This window comes from Apteryx mantelli, chromosome 1, assembly GCF_036417845.1.
Source record: "Apteryx mantelli isolate bAptMan1 chromosome 1, bAptMan1.hap1, whole genome shotgun sequence".
NCBI classification, from domain to species: Eukaryota; Metazoa; Chordata; class Aves; order Apterygiformes; family Apterygidae; genus Apteryx; species Apteryx mantelli.
Window position 1 is genome coordinate 89,028,351 of NC_089978.1, and position 15,698 is coordinate 89,044,048.

The 15,698-nt window shown below is 36.2% G+C and overlaps 1 protein-coding gene across 5 annotated transcripts in view; it reads left to right on the top strand.

Annotated features, from left to right (window-relative positions):
- MBTPS2 (membrane bound transcription factor peptidase, site 2) overlaps nt 1-15,354 on the top strand; it is a 39,295-nt gene extending 23,941 nt beyond the window's left edge. Inside the window, exons 8-12 of one of the 5 annotated variants that reach the window (XR_010884291.1) lie at nt 228-322; nt 2,341-2,536; nt 7,879-7,954; nt 9,312-10,097; nt 11,339-15,354. Coding sequence is in view for 2 of the 5 variants with exons in the window: in XM_067297179.1 (XP_067153280.1) it covers nt 228-322; nt 2,341-2,536; nt 7,879-7,954; nt 9,312-9,534 (590 nt within the window). In the remaining 3 variants the exon portion in view is untranslated. Of the gene's footprint in view, nt 1-227; nt 323-2,340; nt 2,537-3,662; nt 4,754-7,878; nt 7,955-9,311 lie in introns of those variants that run through there. The other 4 variants (XR_010884290.1, XR_010884292.1, XM_067297179.1 and 1 more) reach the window with 4 other exon arrangements.
- The last annotated feature ends 344 nt before the right edge of the window (nt 15,355-15,698 follow it).

Genomic DNA, 15,698 nt, shown 5'->3' on the forward strand with positions numbered 1-15,698 from the left:
TTAAGATGAAAAAATCAGCATGTGAGAGAGATGATTGAAATCAGGTGGCATTCTTAAAATGGTGGTTTGTTTTCAGCTGTGACTGAGCCACATCCAGGCTCTGTGAATTACTGTAATTCCTTAAGGCTACAGAATGATTGTTTTGTTTTGTTCAGAGAATTTCATTTCTTTTCAGGAAGTTAGTATAATATGTTACTGATCTTTTGCTCTGTGCCTATGTTCTTTAGTCTATAGAAGACTTGATGGCACAGTTGAATGTTGTAGTAACAACAGCCTCACAGACATTTGCTTTTCATACAGCAATAACTTGGACAGCCACTTGGTAAGTTACTTAAGATGATGATTCTGTTTGGTAAATCTAAAATTGTTAACATTAAATTAGTAATGTTTACCAACATTGTTATGCAGTATACTTAAGTGCTTAAGAATACCTAAAGTTTGTAATAAAGGTGTATGAATATATTACTTTCCCCATCTACAGCTAAGAAAAACAAAATTTTGGTTATGATTTTTTCCCATGATCAAACAAAGAATCTGTGGAAGAACAAGAAGAGATCTTATACCCCTGATTCCTTTAGACAGGAGGACATTCCCTCTCCTTTTTTCTCTCATTTCCCCCATCTTCACTTTGAACACAGAGTATTCGAGAGTTAAAAAAAAAAAAAAGGCAACTTTTGAGAACTAGGTGAAATTGCTTATTTTGCAGCTCCAGTCTTTAAAGGTACTGAGCACTACAGGCAAAGCAAAGGACCGGACTATCTGTTCAGTTATCTTATCTGAAGTCAGTAGAGCTGCTCCCTAGCTTAAGTAAAAACATGCAAGAAAAGGTCCTAGAGATTGCCAGATTTCTTAAAATTAAGGCCTCTGCTTGATTCCTTCCTTCATCACACTAATTTTCCTGTAGCTTGTGGAAATACATAAAGTTTCTCGGTACGATTTTGCATTAGTCCCTTTAAAATACAGGAATGTTTGTTAAAAATAAGTTATCCACATTGACAGCAATGGAATATTTCTAACAGTTCTCTTTACAAGAACAAAGAGCACAAGTAACAATTGTGTAAACTTTTCTACATGTGTTGGTTTGTTACTTTTCTGACCTGGAGTGATAGATATCTCAAGAAATAGAAAATAAGTGTGTTCCTAAATCTGCTGTGTTTACAATTTCTCTAATGTTAAACTTTCCACTCCAATGTGTTTTTGTGGTATCTAGCCACCAAGAATTGGGTGCAGACCAACAGCTCATTTGAAATATGACAGTGGCTGGTAATATCCTTGAGTTCAGCAAGATTTGATAAATTGCTACCCCACAGAGCTTTGGCATTCTTGAGCGCATAGTTGCTGCTTAGGAGCAGAGAAGAAATAAAAGCATCTAAAAGCCTGTGACCTTCAAGTGTCCTTAGAATGACTACAAGTTTTTGAACAATTATTTTAAATTTTCTTTGCAGTGCTGTGCAGCTGTATTTGAAAACATCTAAATGCCCTCTCCCCCTAATTACAATACAAAGAACTGGTATTGAGGTTAATGGGGAGTGACTGATGCACATGCATCTATCTGTAGGGAGGAATGGCCATTACTGTCAGGCTAACAAGCAAGGGCATCCCCCTTTTTTCCTAGTAGATGAAGACTTTCTTGTTTGTGTTAAAGAACAAAAGGAAAATTACTACAGAGCTTTTTCAGGAGACGTGGGAGAAAAAACAAATTCCTGTTCCTTTCTGCTGTACTCTCTTTGGCCTGTGGGGAGCAAGAGAGATCAGGTCTTTCACACTGCTGAGCGAAGGAGTGTTATAAGTAGGATTTGGGACATAGAATTGCATTAAGTGCTGTGTATGTCTAGTTCAGAATGGTCTCTTAGCAACCGCACAGACAAGGTAGGTTGGTTGAGTTGTTTGCTGAATTTAAGGTTTTGTTCAAACAAATACTGTTTTAGGTCAACAAGGACTAAAACTTCTTAAGCAGATAACTCAGTAGTATATTGATGAAGGTTCTGTTCATTACAAATGATTAACTTATGTTTAGTTGCCTTGATTTTGTGTGTGTGTCTTTCTTTAAAATAGCTTTTATTTTGGTGCATGTGTACGCTATCTCTTTTGCATTCTCCCAGAAGTGGAATAACAGGTTGATCATGTATATTTATATATTAGGTAGAAGCTCTGCAGGACATAGAAATCTGACAAAAATAAAAAATCATATTCTAGCTTGTTATGGCCTGGTAGTATGTCAGTAAAGCCCTTCCTTTGCTTTAAAAATAAATATATACTACACTTTTTTTTATCTGTAAATAATAAGTAATAAAGGAAAATACCTTTACATTTGATAAACGTTTTAAATGCCCTTTGCAGTATGCCTGTCTGCCAGCACGAAAAGTTATTGAGGCCAGCCAAGTTTGTCGAACTAACATGGACTGCCAGAAGGACTTTGTTCCGAGCTTGTGCGTGACTCCTTCTTTAGAGAACCAAACAAGGCTAATCAGGGTAAAACATCCACCTCATATTGACATGCTATTTGCAGGACACCCCATGCATCTCCAGTACACAGGTTTGTATTATTTATTTTAAAAATCTTGGGGGGGGGGAAAGAGTTTTAATATACTTTTCTTTGGCTGGCTGTTTGAACAAGGTCTTGGAGCACTCATCAGTTAACTTGTTTAAAACAGAATCCATTTCTTGTTACAGCCAGTGGAGAGATATGGACTACTCAGGAAATAAGTAAATAAAATGTGCTTAAAATGAAATGTGCACAGTGCAATAAGTTATAAAGGTAACAGAACCATATGTGATATGAGATGGCTGTTTATTCAAAAAGTATGAAAGGGCTATTTCTATAACAGATTTCACTCAGTTTTGTCATAGGAACCAGACACCTGCATTTTGCAAACACTTAAACTTTTCAAAACGCTATTGTAAAATCTCTGTGGTGTCTTGCTCCAATACCTTGCCTAGTATATTAGCATGACTGCTTAAATCATGCCTACTATCTAAGTATCTATTACAGATTCCCATGACTACTGAGCCACAAGTACTGAGCCACAACATAGTTTTTTTCCTGATTTTTTTTTATTAATTTGTTTAATTTGAGTGCCCTAAATTAAATAGTATGTAACAGTTTAGTTCCTTAATTTGAAATGGATTGCACCTGTCTTTTAGGCAGCCATATATCCTTGAGCCAGGTATACAGGGAGAAAGTAATTTTACTCTTGGAGCAAGTATGTGAAGAATGAACAAACTCATCTGCATCTCTACTTAGTAGGGCAGGGTAAAAATGAGGTAGATATTAGCTTCAGGTAGTCTTAGAAAAGTATTAAGTATTAAACTATTGTGCCTTCAAGTGAGGAAAGTAAAGGAGGTGTCATGCCTCCAAAGAGTATCTGTGAATCATGGTACCTGCCAGAACTACTTTAGAAGTTCCTCACAGACAAGTATACTTTGTAGGGAAAGGTTTTAAATACATTTTGAAATATCTCCTTAGCAAGCCATTATGCTCTTCTGAATAAGCAATGGACTTAGGTACAACAGAGCTTGAGAAACAGTGATGAAATCTGGTTGTGTAACTACATTAACATTCTTACATAAACATATTTTTTGTTAATCTGTCAGTCTTTTTGTGCTAGTCATGTTTTGATACTCCTTTAAAAATTTATTTATTTATTTTTACTTGTTTTTAGTATACGCTCTTGTAAGCCCAGAATATGATCTCTTCACTTCTGGCCTCTTACCATTTAGGAAGAAAAGCATTGTTCTGGTTGATACTAACAGACAATTCAGTATCTGCTGACATCTACTCCATATGCAGCAACAAGTCTTTAAGAATAGTGTTTGATAATTATTTTAAGTTCCCTTGCTTGGCTCTCTAGTTTAACAATACAGACTGAAGGTACTCTAGAACAATTGGTATTGTTCTCTTTTCCAATAAGTTGGGGCAATGGAGTTTTGATTAGCGTCTCCTACTAAACTGTAATTCTGCAAGACAACCTAACCTGTCAGGCTTTCAGAGATCTCGGCAAAGAATGTTATTGCATTCATCTAGAAAGGTAGTTCTATTTTAAGAAGTTACTGTGTGAAAATATAACTTACACTGTATATATGGGAGTATAATTTTACAATGATTTACTGTATCCTGGGAATTGTGGACTTTGTGCAAACTTTACTGCAAAATCAACCTATGCTCTATGTTCCCCTTGGAAAAACACCAGAAATACAATTACAGGATCCTGCCTTGGGTAGCAGGTATTTGTACTGTTGTAGAGTTCCATGCATTCCACTGAAATGACTTGTAAATATTTCAGACTTACTTTGCACTGTGCAATACTGGCTTGGGGACAAGAGGGATTTTTGATTTGTTTTGTTTTTTTTTCTAATGTGGCTGATCAGAATGTGGTAACAGTTTTTCTACAGTTCAAAAAAGAAAAGAATCTCTTCCTCTACTGTGTGAGTTTTGAAATAGGAATAAGTAAGTTTTAATGGAATGCCTTGTTCTGTAGTATGTTCTTCCTGCAAGCATTATTTTTTTAGAGCAGTGCTGCATTTAACATGCAAGATGATACAGGAATTGCACAAGTGTGTACTATTACTTTAATAATGTCACTTGAAGTCATATTTGAAAAACTCTATGTATGTATTATTTGCTGTTTAGGCTTGCATTATTGTCATGATAGCCCTGATTTATGGAGGAGTAATTATTTCATATTTTCATTTGAAGCTAGCTAGCTTCTAGATACAAACTTTTTAAAATTTTATATCCATATTAGCCATTTACAAAGACTGGGCTGTTTAGTTTATTTCTAGAAAATGTTTCCATTTCCTCAAAATAAAATATCCTGTTAAGAATATTTTTGTTGTAACGGGCTCTACTTATAGCTCTTATTGACAATATAAAAACCTTGTAAAGAGTCATACTCCTAAGTGAACTTATATTGGTGTAGATTTGGCCAAAACTAACACAGAAGGAATGATTAGGAATGGATGTTGATCAGGGTGGAAGCATTGATTCTTTTTTTTTTTAACTAGCATTCCCTAGAATATTCCCTATCCCTTGAATATAATCTAATATAAATTCAGCTGTGGATTTATTTCATGTGGTATTACTCAAGACTTTAAGATTTTTCTTACTGCAGGCCGGTTATGGTCTAGCTCTCCTTATACGGACAGATGATATGTAAGGTTGAAGTGGAGGGCCCTGTTATTACTGCCATGCAACTTTGCAGCATTTCTTTTTTGTTTTGTTTGAGTTTTTTTATTCCTTCATGTCATTTCTGGCATTGCTAAATCTTGGCTTCCTTCTCTGGCCCTTGTTTGTTGGGCAGAATCTAGTGACTGACATTCATATTTGGACTGACATTCGTTTTACCTCTTTCCAGCAGTGTCTTGTGAAGATGAGCCTGGAGCCATTTCTGCCATTCTTTTCTTATCCCCTGAAGGACAGGTTTGCCTGCTAGATTAGATTTTGTCTGTTACAGCCCCTAAATTCATAGCCTCATATTACAGTGTCTAGAACCTAGTCCTGCAACTTTCTGAAGAGTTTGTTTGTGTCTTGAAGAGATTCTCTTGAAGAGTCTCTAAGAGGGTCTGCCCCAGCAGCAAGGGGATTTTCTTCTCCTTTGGAGTTTAGATCCATATCTGCTGGCTATCAGGGACAGCAGGGTTGTACAAAGAGGGAAGGAGTTTAGTGATCCATTCTGACTGTAGGCAGAACTTCAGGTTCAGGATGGTGACTTGTTAGTGGCCATTATGTATTTGTGAAGAGGCTGTCCAGCTTTGAAGTCAGAATATAGGCAAATAAATTCATACTGCAATATGTCTCTTTTGAAACCTTTGAATACTCTGGCTGTCTTAGCTGTTTTGCTGTTTTGGCTCATGGACGAGAGGTCTGGTCAAATGTTCTGATACCAGCCTTCAGCTTAGTGAGTTGTTTTCCTTGGATATCTCTTGACTTGGATGCATCTGGCTTTCTGAGCTGGATGGTGTCCAGGATTCCTTCTGATGTGTTCTTCACTCTGTTGTCCAACAGACCATTATTTATTCTCTCTCAGTTCCCCTAAGTCAAAGATCCTCAAGGTAAGGAAACAGAGAACATTGATTTTTCAAACCATCTTGGCCCAGCTGAGGTAGTTTTGGTATTGGGAACTTCTCTGCTTATTGACACACCAAAAATACTCTAGTTTTTGGACCCTTTGTTATCCAGATCTCTCCATCCTGTGGTATGCTTGCTTATTCTTGTAATTAGTACTCCTGACTCATCAGAAAGGCCCCTATTAACAGATGAAAGCATGTTTATGTGACTGGGTTGATCAGTTCTCTGCTTAGTGTTGTTTTGGAATTGCACTTTCCTCTTATATCTTTGTCCCAATATTCTTGAATTGCTTATTGAACCTGAGGAAATCTGATCTCTCTGTATACTTAGCAGCAATATTGGTATGGTATTGGTATGTTATGTACTAGCAGCAGGGTTTCCAGTGTTCTCTTAGCCTGTTTTCAAAATTTCTCAGAGCGGGTTAAATTGTTCCTTTCCCAAGGGATGTTGTACAACAGTGGAATTTCAGCTTTTTGCTCAGAACTCTAATCAATCTGTCCTTTGAACTCCTGTTCACGTACTTCTCCCTGTATGTGTTTATGGAGGTGGTATTTCTCATGGCTATAACTTTTTACCAGGATGGTAGGGAAAATTCAAGCCGTTACAACTGGCCTTCTCAACTCTGTGTTCAAAGCTGTTTCTTAGGGACAGAGCAGCTATTGTAGATACTATGCAAGCTCCTTCTGAAGGTGATTTTCTAATTCTACCTTAATTTACCTAAACCTCTTACCTCTTGGGATAAGACTCCATTATACTACAAGTGTCCCTTTCAGCTTTAACAGAATTGAGGCTTTCAAACAGTCCCTGAGGCTCACTGGAGAGAATGCTGTTTCTTTCAAAAGGTTATGTCAATCCTTTTTTTGAGACAACTTAGATGGAGCATCCCTGTACTATCAGAGTGCACTCTGGGAGATCTTAAGCTACCTCAGTTTTCTTTGAAGAGAAAGTCTCTCATTGACATTTGACATGCAGCCAGCTGGAACCTCATCTACACCTTCGAGGAAGTTATGGTACCAAAGAAGTGTTTCAAGGTGATGTGGTGCTTGATACTGCCATCTTACAGTCACTGTTTGTATCAAGAATGCTGAATCCCACCTCCCATGATTTTAAGTTGCATGAAGTTACTGCTTGTAGTCGCTTACAGTATCATTTGAAGATAGAAAAAGAGGCTATTTATTACTGACTGTCTGGTGTTAAGATGTGTAACACACCTGTGCCTCACTTCCTAACCCTTTCTTTTGCAAAGTGCATCTAGATCTCTGTTCCCTATTTGACTGGGAGCTGATATGCTCCACCTTTATATACCATGAGCTCAGCTTCAGAATGTGGGGATCTTCTACAGGTACTGGAACAGAAAAATTTTCTGGCCTTGAGAGAAAGTACATGTGTACACCCAGGGTATGAATGTATACATGTTGACTACATATGTTGAAGAAGCCTGGTAACGATAATCTCTTTTTAAATGTTTTTATGGAAAGGGCTTAAATTACACAACATGGTCCTTATGATTACAGATGTCCAGTTGTCTCTGAAAATATACATCTTAGATCTGCTTTTGCTGACATCATGCTAATTATATTTTGTGGAGTGATTTTTATTATGTTAATGACTATGTCTGAGAGAATTAATGGCTACACTCTGTCTTCTTAAAAAGAAAAAAAAAGAGCAAAACCATATTTAGATTGGTTACTCATCCTGAAAAAAAGTCATTCCAAATCTGATTTTTCTGCAAAACTATAATCTAAAATTCATAATGTTATAATCCTGGAATGACTGTTCATTTTTTGTGTATCTTTATATTTTCATTTCAGTAAGTCTCAGCAGTTTTGTACCACGACATGACTTTCTAAGCATTGATCTGCCTGTGGTGATAGAGACATTTTGCAAGTATCCTTTGAAGTATGTTTGTTCTTTTAAGACAAAAAGGGAACTGTTTAGAATTTGATGACCCAGCAAGATTTCAGGTGGATATCATTTTCAACAGGATGCTCTGAAACATATCTCTAGAGTTCTGTACATCTTTACCCCATTCTGCAGTGATTCTTGTCCATGTGCCAAACTCAAAATGAAATGCCTCACTTCCTTATTTTTACCAGAAAATTTTTGGTCAGATTTTTTTTAACTCTTTCTTGAAAGTGGGTTTTAGTCAAAGCATTCCTGAATTTATGGCAAGATAAATGAGATGTTGTTGCAAGCTTCAGTGTATTGGAGCTAGCTATATAAATACTATTTCTTAGCCATTACCCTGAACTAAATAACAGGTATGGGTGTTCATTTTCATTCTCCTTTTTTTTTTTCTTCAAAGGAAAACTTTTCATATTCAAAAAGCAATATGATAACATTTAAAATATGGCTATTAATCTGTATTAATGACTGAGATTGTATATATACACACACATAAAGGATAATGGGCTTTGGATACAGCTAATCTAAGAACTCTTAGCCTTAGAAACTGAAATGTTAATGGGTAGTTAAAGACAGTTGAACAGTGTAGTTTAGATTTGTCCATAAAACATAAAAGATGGTACACAAGTTCCCCTTTTCTGGGGAATATGCCAAGGTTCACGCTGACCCAACTGGTTTCTGAGTCATATGTCTTCTTGTCCAGCCATTATAGAATGGAGGCCAGTAGCAAAGTTAGCAAGCCTTTACCAGCGATATGAATGATCTATCCTTACCTCATTCTCACATGCACATGCACGCACAGATATTCACACAACTTTTCTGGCTAACAGGTAAGTAGGAGAGAGTGCAGATTTCCAGTCATATTCTAACCATTTACTTACTCTGGAGAGGGAACGTTTTGGAAAGTATTCCTAATCATCGTTTCATACTTAGATCATAGGTCTAGAATGCCTTGTTACTACAGGCATAGTGTCAGAGTTATAAACTTGCTCCAGTCTTCCAAAACCACACAAAGCAAGGGAGGAAGATGGGCAGCATTAAGTGTGTTCTTGCAATCGCCTGGTTTCATCTGAGCTGGAAAGGCTGCAGGTTGTTAAAGTATCTAAACATAGAGCTTGTTTGTTATTTAAAAACAAATGAACCCATAAAGGCAGTTTTCTGGGCTGTTATGTTATGGTGTAAAACTTGTGGTCCTAATACATTTTCCATGAAACAATGGCAGCTAAAAAAAAACCTCGTGTTTCTCTTTGCATAGTAAAAGCAAAAAATATGTTTTGTCTTGATTTTTGTTTTACATTTTCTTGAGTGTTATTCATGAACCTTAACTAATGTCAATCAGGTACCTAATTTCACTGTCGGGAGCATTGGCAGTTATCAATGCTGTACCATGCTTTGCTTTGGATGGTCAGTGGATATTAAATTCTTTCCTGGAAGCCACTCTGAGCTCACTGATTGTAGAAAAGCAGAACAGGGAGCTTGTTGGCTTTTTAATTTTACTTGCTGGCAGTGCACTTCTGGCTGCCAACGTTGCACTAGGACTTTGGATGGTGACAGCACGGTAGAACATTGGATACTCTTCCATCAGTTATCAAAGTACCCCAAAATAATGGATCTGTTGCCTTTCAAAACTTGGTCAGTACTGAGATTGAAATAATTCCCTTAAAATGACACTGGAAGAACAATCACTCATGGTTGCTGTTTTAACTTAAATCTGTACAATGTTGAGCCTGTGATCATGGAAAAACTGAAAGAAACAAGTAAGAACCTTTTTATATACTCTTTAAAGCACTGTACTAATTTTGGAGAAGTTGTGTTGTAAAACTTCACAGGAAAAAGCCTAAAGCTTTGTTAATCTAGATTCCAAAATAAGGGAATTATTTGGCCTCAAGCACTTGTAAAATGGGAGGAGAAAACAGTTTTCTTTTATAGTTTGAATAATTGTCAAATAGTCTTTGTGGGATCTGACCATTTTTCAATCAACATAGTCTTGAGTGTCGTCTTGTTTTTTAATCTAGTGATCTACCAAACAGGACTCTAAGAAACCTTAAAGTCTGAGCTCATCTTAATTGGTGGAAAGCTGAGTAAATGATAACCATGTGTTAATGAGGAGAGAGACACCATATGGGTTAGTATCTTTCCAGCTGGCCAATATGACTGGAAGGACGTTGTCCTCAGGATATAAATGAGAAGTGCCAATGTCTGTTAAGAATGGGGTATGTGGAGGATAACAAAGCCCACATGTCTGTGTTTCTTAAACGTTCAGTGGTGTATTACCATGCACAGCTGAAGACTTTAAAAGGCAATATTTTTCAGCAATAGCTAGAAGATAAACTGAAATTATAGTTTCTGAGTGCTGAAGTATGCTGTGCAAAATTATTCCTAAGTGATTAATAATGTTTGTATTTTTTCATTCAGAAGATAATACTGTTTATGGTGAAACCTGTTGGGTTTTTTTGTGTCCATCTTCTGCTGCTATGCATGCAATACAGTTTATGTACAGTAACTCACTGATGTCTGTCTTTCAAAGAGTTGTTTTCCTTTCCTAGGATTCATTCTAAGTGAAGATATTTAGTTGAAGGTGCCCTTGTATCAGAACTGTTTAGAAGAAGAATATGAATGTGAAATGAACTATTTTAACATTTGGCTTTTGCTTTCTAAAATTAATATGGACCATATCCTTGTTGTTAAATGAACGATGCAACCAGTATTTTGCTGACTGAAGTATGTCTGACATACTCTGAAACCCTTTTAAGTATGTAATATTTTGTACCTCAGTAGGGTTATATACTGACTGTCATGTACTCCTGTGACATGTTGCCTAGTTTATATAAATCAGGTTCATTCAGATGTTTGTCTTAATGCAGGCTGATATTTTCAAAAAAAAAAAAAACCCTTCAATTTGGGAGTCTAAATATTTGAATTAGGGAAATTTTGAAAAATACTTAGCAACTTCCATCTCGTAGAGTGCTCCCAATCCGAGCTGCTTCAGTTCAGAGTTCTTTTGAAGAGATGGCCTTTTCGTTCAGGAACTTAAGTGGAAGCTGGAAGCTGAGCCTGGAAAGAGCGGCCTGCAAAGAGCAATGAAGCACTCATGATCAGCTAACATAAATTCTCATGGCGCTAGGGGTAAAAGCCTGCATAATTTTACCAGCAGGGTTGAGCCCTATTCCTGGTGCTACTGCATGGACTCGCAACTCTGATGTTTGCATATGTCCACTGATTTTGGCACAGTAACCTTCACATTTACAATGACTGTAAAATGATGTTAACTTAGTTTAGGAAATATTTTTTCTTAAGATGATATAAGCAGGAATGAGAGAACATGTTTGTTTATTTGTTGTTTTATTAGTTTACTTATCTCTCCAGTGCTGTCACAGGCTTGGTCTCCTGAAGTTCATTGATGTGGGATAGCAGCCCCTTGCCTCTGATTATCAGTCATGTCAACCTGGGCATGTTGGGACAGATCCTGGTAAGAGAGAGTAAGTCATCCAGTTAGTCTAGTGTGAGTCAGTCCCTTTGGGAACTATTAAAAGTCGCAAAAAACAAGAAAGGAAAAATAAACTATCAGAAACTGCCAAAAGGCCTCTCTCTCTTCAGAAGGCATCTGGCAAGTCTAATTCATCACTCGTACAATAAACTTAACAGAAATTTCAGAGTAACAGCTCTCATGTGCCATTCTTCCATCTCTCTGTGGACAAAAGTGACATGAGCAGCATGGTTTTTACATGAGGCCCAGCTCTGAAGCTGTGCTCTGGAAGTCTATTCACTCACCGAAGTGGCTGCTCATTAATCTGAGCTCTTCTTTTCCAGGGCACTGTGCCACTTTCCTCGGTCTCCATATCTTGTCCAGGCTACACTGCACAGAATTAACTTGCATTTAGGAGGTTTAATGCAATTTAGTAAGACAGCATATTCACTTTTCGAAAAGGCTACCATTGTTTATGTATCAGAGTTGCAGTCCTCTTTTTATCTAAAGCAACAACAGATGCGTCTGGTGGTTTCAAAAATATTCTGTGAATAACATTTAAAGTTTGATATATTATATATTCAAGTTGACTCCAGCTGCATGGGACAATCTGTTCAGCATAATATTCCCTCTGGAGATGTAGGCAAGATATTAAAAAAAAAAAAATTCCTTTGGAATAACATATACAAGTTCTGTCTGCTAGAATGAGGCTGGCAGGTTGTTCCTGGTTATTTAATGTTCTACCAAAACCTGATGTTTTACCAAAGGAAAATAAATCCAATTTATTTATGTAATCAATTATGACCAAACTTGTACTAAGCAGAACGTCAATGTGTGTTTGACATTAGAATGAAATTAAGGCTGGAGAAGACCGTGGTGGTGGTTCTAGCAAAACACACTAGTATACTGTAAAGACCCTGCTTAACTTTCATGGGGCAGATAGTACTATAAGTGTTTAAAAATAATTCATGGATCCATTCCTGCACATGCTGGATTTCCACTGGATAAGGTTAGATTTAGGTATGTACAGGTACTCTGAATAGAAGGTTTAAGCAAACTGTGATCCCTCAGTGCTCTTTGTTTAAGAGGAGACCCAGCACATGTCTTAGATTACCTATGGGTGAAGGTAATTCTTAACCTAGACCACTTTCTGAAGAAAAAGATTTTCAGTGGATCAGTTTTATTCTTCTGTCATCCTAACCTATGGATTACATGCTGATAAGGAAGTGCCATTTTTGACTATATATGACTATTGAGAGTTTTTCTGCTGTTTTTTTTGTTTGTTTGCTTATTTGTTTAGCAACAGAGAACACAGAAGGCCGTTAGAATGTTTTTTGTATGTTGGATTTTTACTCTGGAATATTTGCAATGTTTGTCCTATTTTAATTTTTGTAAAAATTAAAGAAATCTTTCTTTAAAATGAAACCTTTTCACTTCTCATTCTAATTAGACCTCAGAATATAATGTATTCTTTAACAGAGAATCCATCAATATAATTACAGGGCATATTGACTGGTAAAATAGAACACTCTCAGAGTTTATATGAATACCGCTATTTTTATATATTCTATGCATTTTAAACAAATTATATCAGATGGGAAAAGTAATGTCTAACATTGGGAAATGGTGTATGTAGCTTTTACTTGAAAATCGTCAGAAGATTTCCATACTTGTAAACGATCATTATTCTGAATTCATTTTTTTATGAGGTTCACTTTTTTTTCTATCAGTGAATACTTTCGTAGCATGTTCTGATAATGTATTGTATGACATGAAAAATGATAAATTCTTAGGATATAGGATCTTACATGCTCTTTTCTAACTTAGATGATTAAAACCTATGAATGAAAAGAATGAAAGAGACTTCACTAGGAAAAGTATAAATAAGCCTTGTAGATTAGTTCTTCCAAATTTATGAGCCTGAGTAGAAAAATCTGTTAACTCATCCTTTTTAATTAGAATGAAACAACCGATTGTATTGGCAATTATATTTTTCAGTGATGATCCTGTATGTGTATGTGTGCATGTACGTATGTGTATTTGTATACACACACACGCACGCACGGTCTGTGTTGCTGCTTTTCTAGGGAAAACTTAGAGCAGTCCTCCATACTCTGGAATGTGGGGTTGGTTGGTTTGTTTGTTTTCCCTACATATAAATTCTGTGGCTTTCTCTGGAATTTTAAAACTGCAACTTTGTTCTCCTCCCATAACTGATCTGTAGAGATTTTTTTAATAGAAGATGGACATAATATAACTACAGATGCATGAGTTTTGTTCAGGTAATGTTGAAAATATCCTACTGTCTGTGAGACCTCAGGTGTGAGGATGCTAAACACAGATTTTTAGGGTGACTAAAAGAGACTGACCTTGGAATCTATCACTCTCCAAATCCTGCTGTTTGTGCTGTTCTGAATGATAATTGAGATGAGTGAGACTGAGGAGAATACACTGAAGAAAATAATGCTTTCAGCACAGACCTTCCCACGGCAGAGTGTTTCAGCTTTCTCGACTACCTTGCTAAAGGATATATTTTTGTTCTGTTTAAACAGTCAACAACCCAAGTAGCACAATAGATTCCTATACATCTTAACAGAATGGCAAAGGGTGCCTGGTTATGAAAAAAAAAATTTAATAAAATCTGTATGTCTTCTATCTGAAAGCTCTGAATTTGTATCTGGATGTCATCTATGACAGTTAAGGGATATAAAGGATTATGTAGCCTAGTCTGTATGTTTTTAAAAGTTGTGATTTTTAACTATAGAGATTGATAGTTTTTTGTAAAATACGCATTCTATACACTGGCATTCAGATCAATTGTCACAACCAGACATTTCTCAGCTTTATTCTGGTGACCTTGTGACTAAGGAAGTTGAATCTAACTCAGGTAAGATCTAATATTAGCAGTTATTTTGTACCCTTTTTATCCCGGACAGCATGTAACACTATATGTTGATTTGATACTTAATGTGGCTGAGTTATTTGTGGTACGTATCCTGTATTAATGAAGCATTTGGGAAGCATTGTATTAGGCACTGTCAGAAAACAGCAACTCTGTGGCTCTTTCTTATGCCTTGGACACATCCACTACCATCGGGTGAAGAACCTTCACACTGCTGACCCAATGTGAAAGGACAGGAACAAAGAGCAGGATATGACACTGCAATTCCATTCATTCCATTTGCATCGGCATGAAATGTGAAAAGAACTTGTAATTAACATTTCAGAGCATGCAGATATGTTTTCCTACACTTTACTAAATCACTCAGTGATTGGTGCTCAAACTTTTTTTACTTTGTTGTTCCATTGATATATATGTACTGAACAAATGGTTTGGGTAGTCGTAACTTGTTTAGTAAAATGAACTTGGATATTTCCCACCTCTAGCTGCTCATGCTTGGGTTTGTTTTTGCAGCATCATACTGTAATTGACCTTCGCTTAATATTAGTTTGACTGTTTAGCGGCTATTAACAAGCCATCACCAGAGAAATATTTCTTCCTTCTCGAGTTGTCTGTTAATATTTGTAATTCCTCTTTTCTTATATAACTTTGGTTTTAGATTTTAGATGCTGAGATGATCTTATCTTTAATGGAATTTGTATTGTTTTGAAATTCAGTGTTCTTTTCCTCTACGTAGCCTTTTTTTTTTTTTTCCCCTCACTGACTCACAGCTGTGGAATGTTCGAATTCTAGACCCTTTGTTCCCACTGTGCATTGTTCATGATCACGTTTAAAAAAAAAAAAAAAGCTTCATTTTGAAAATGTCAGATAACAAATATATGGAGCATTTTGAATAATGTATTGTGTTTTTGTCATGCTTTTTTTCCTCTTGCTATTTAATCAACCAAACAATAAGTATTGTTTTCTATGTATAATAAGTGTATCCTGCAAATAAATTCATTGTTTGATTGTTAATGTGCTTAAATCTGTTTTTAAAAGTAAGGTAAAAATGATATACTTCCTTATTTGTGTCAATTGCCGTATTCTCAAATGGAATGTTTTTATATTCTCTATTTAGGTACCTACAAGTTCCTCCGCATCATTATTAGTATCTGACCACCTTTTAAAATTAAAAATAAATATCAATTTACTTTCCCTTATTTACCAGCTTATCACAGTAATAGTTTGATTTATAATGGAACTAGGTATCAGTGTGTCCAGACAGACACGTACACGTTTTTCCTGGGCAAAGTTAACTTCATTTTAGTGTAAGACCCGTAGTGATTACATTATAGGAGCAATTCCCTTTGTCTTGGCCT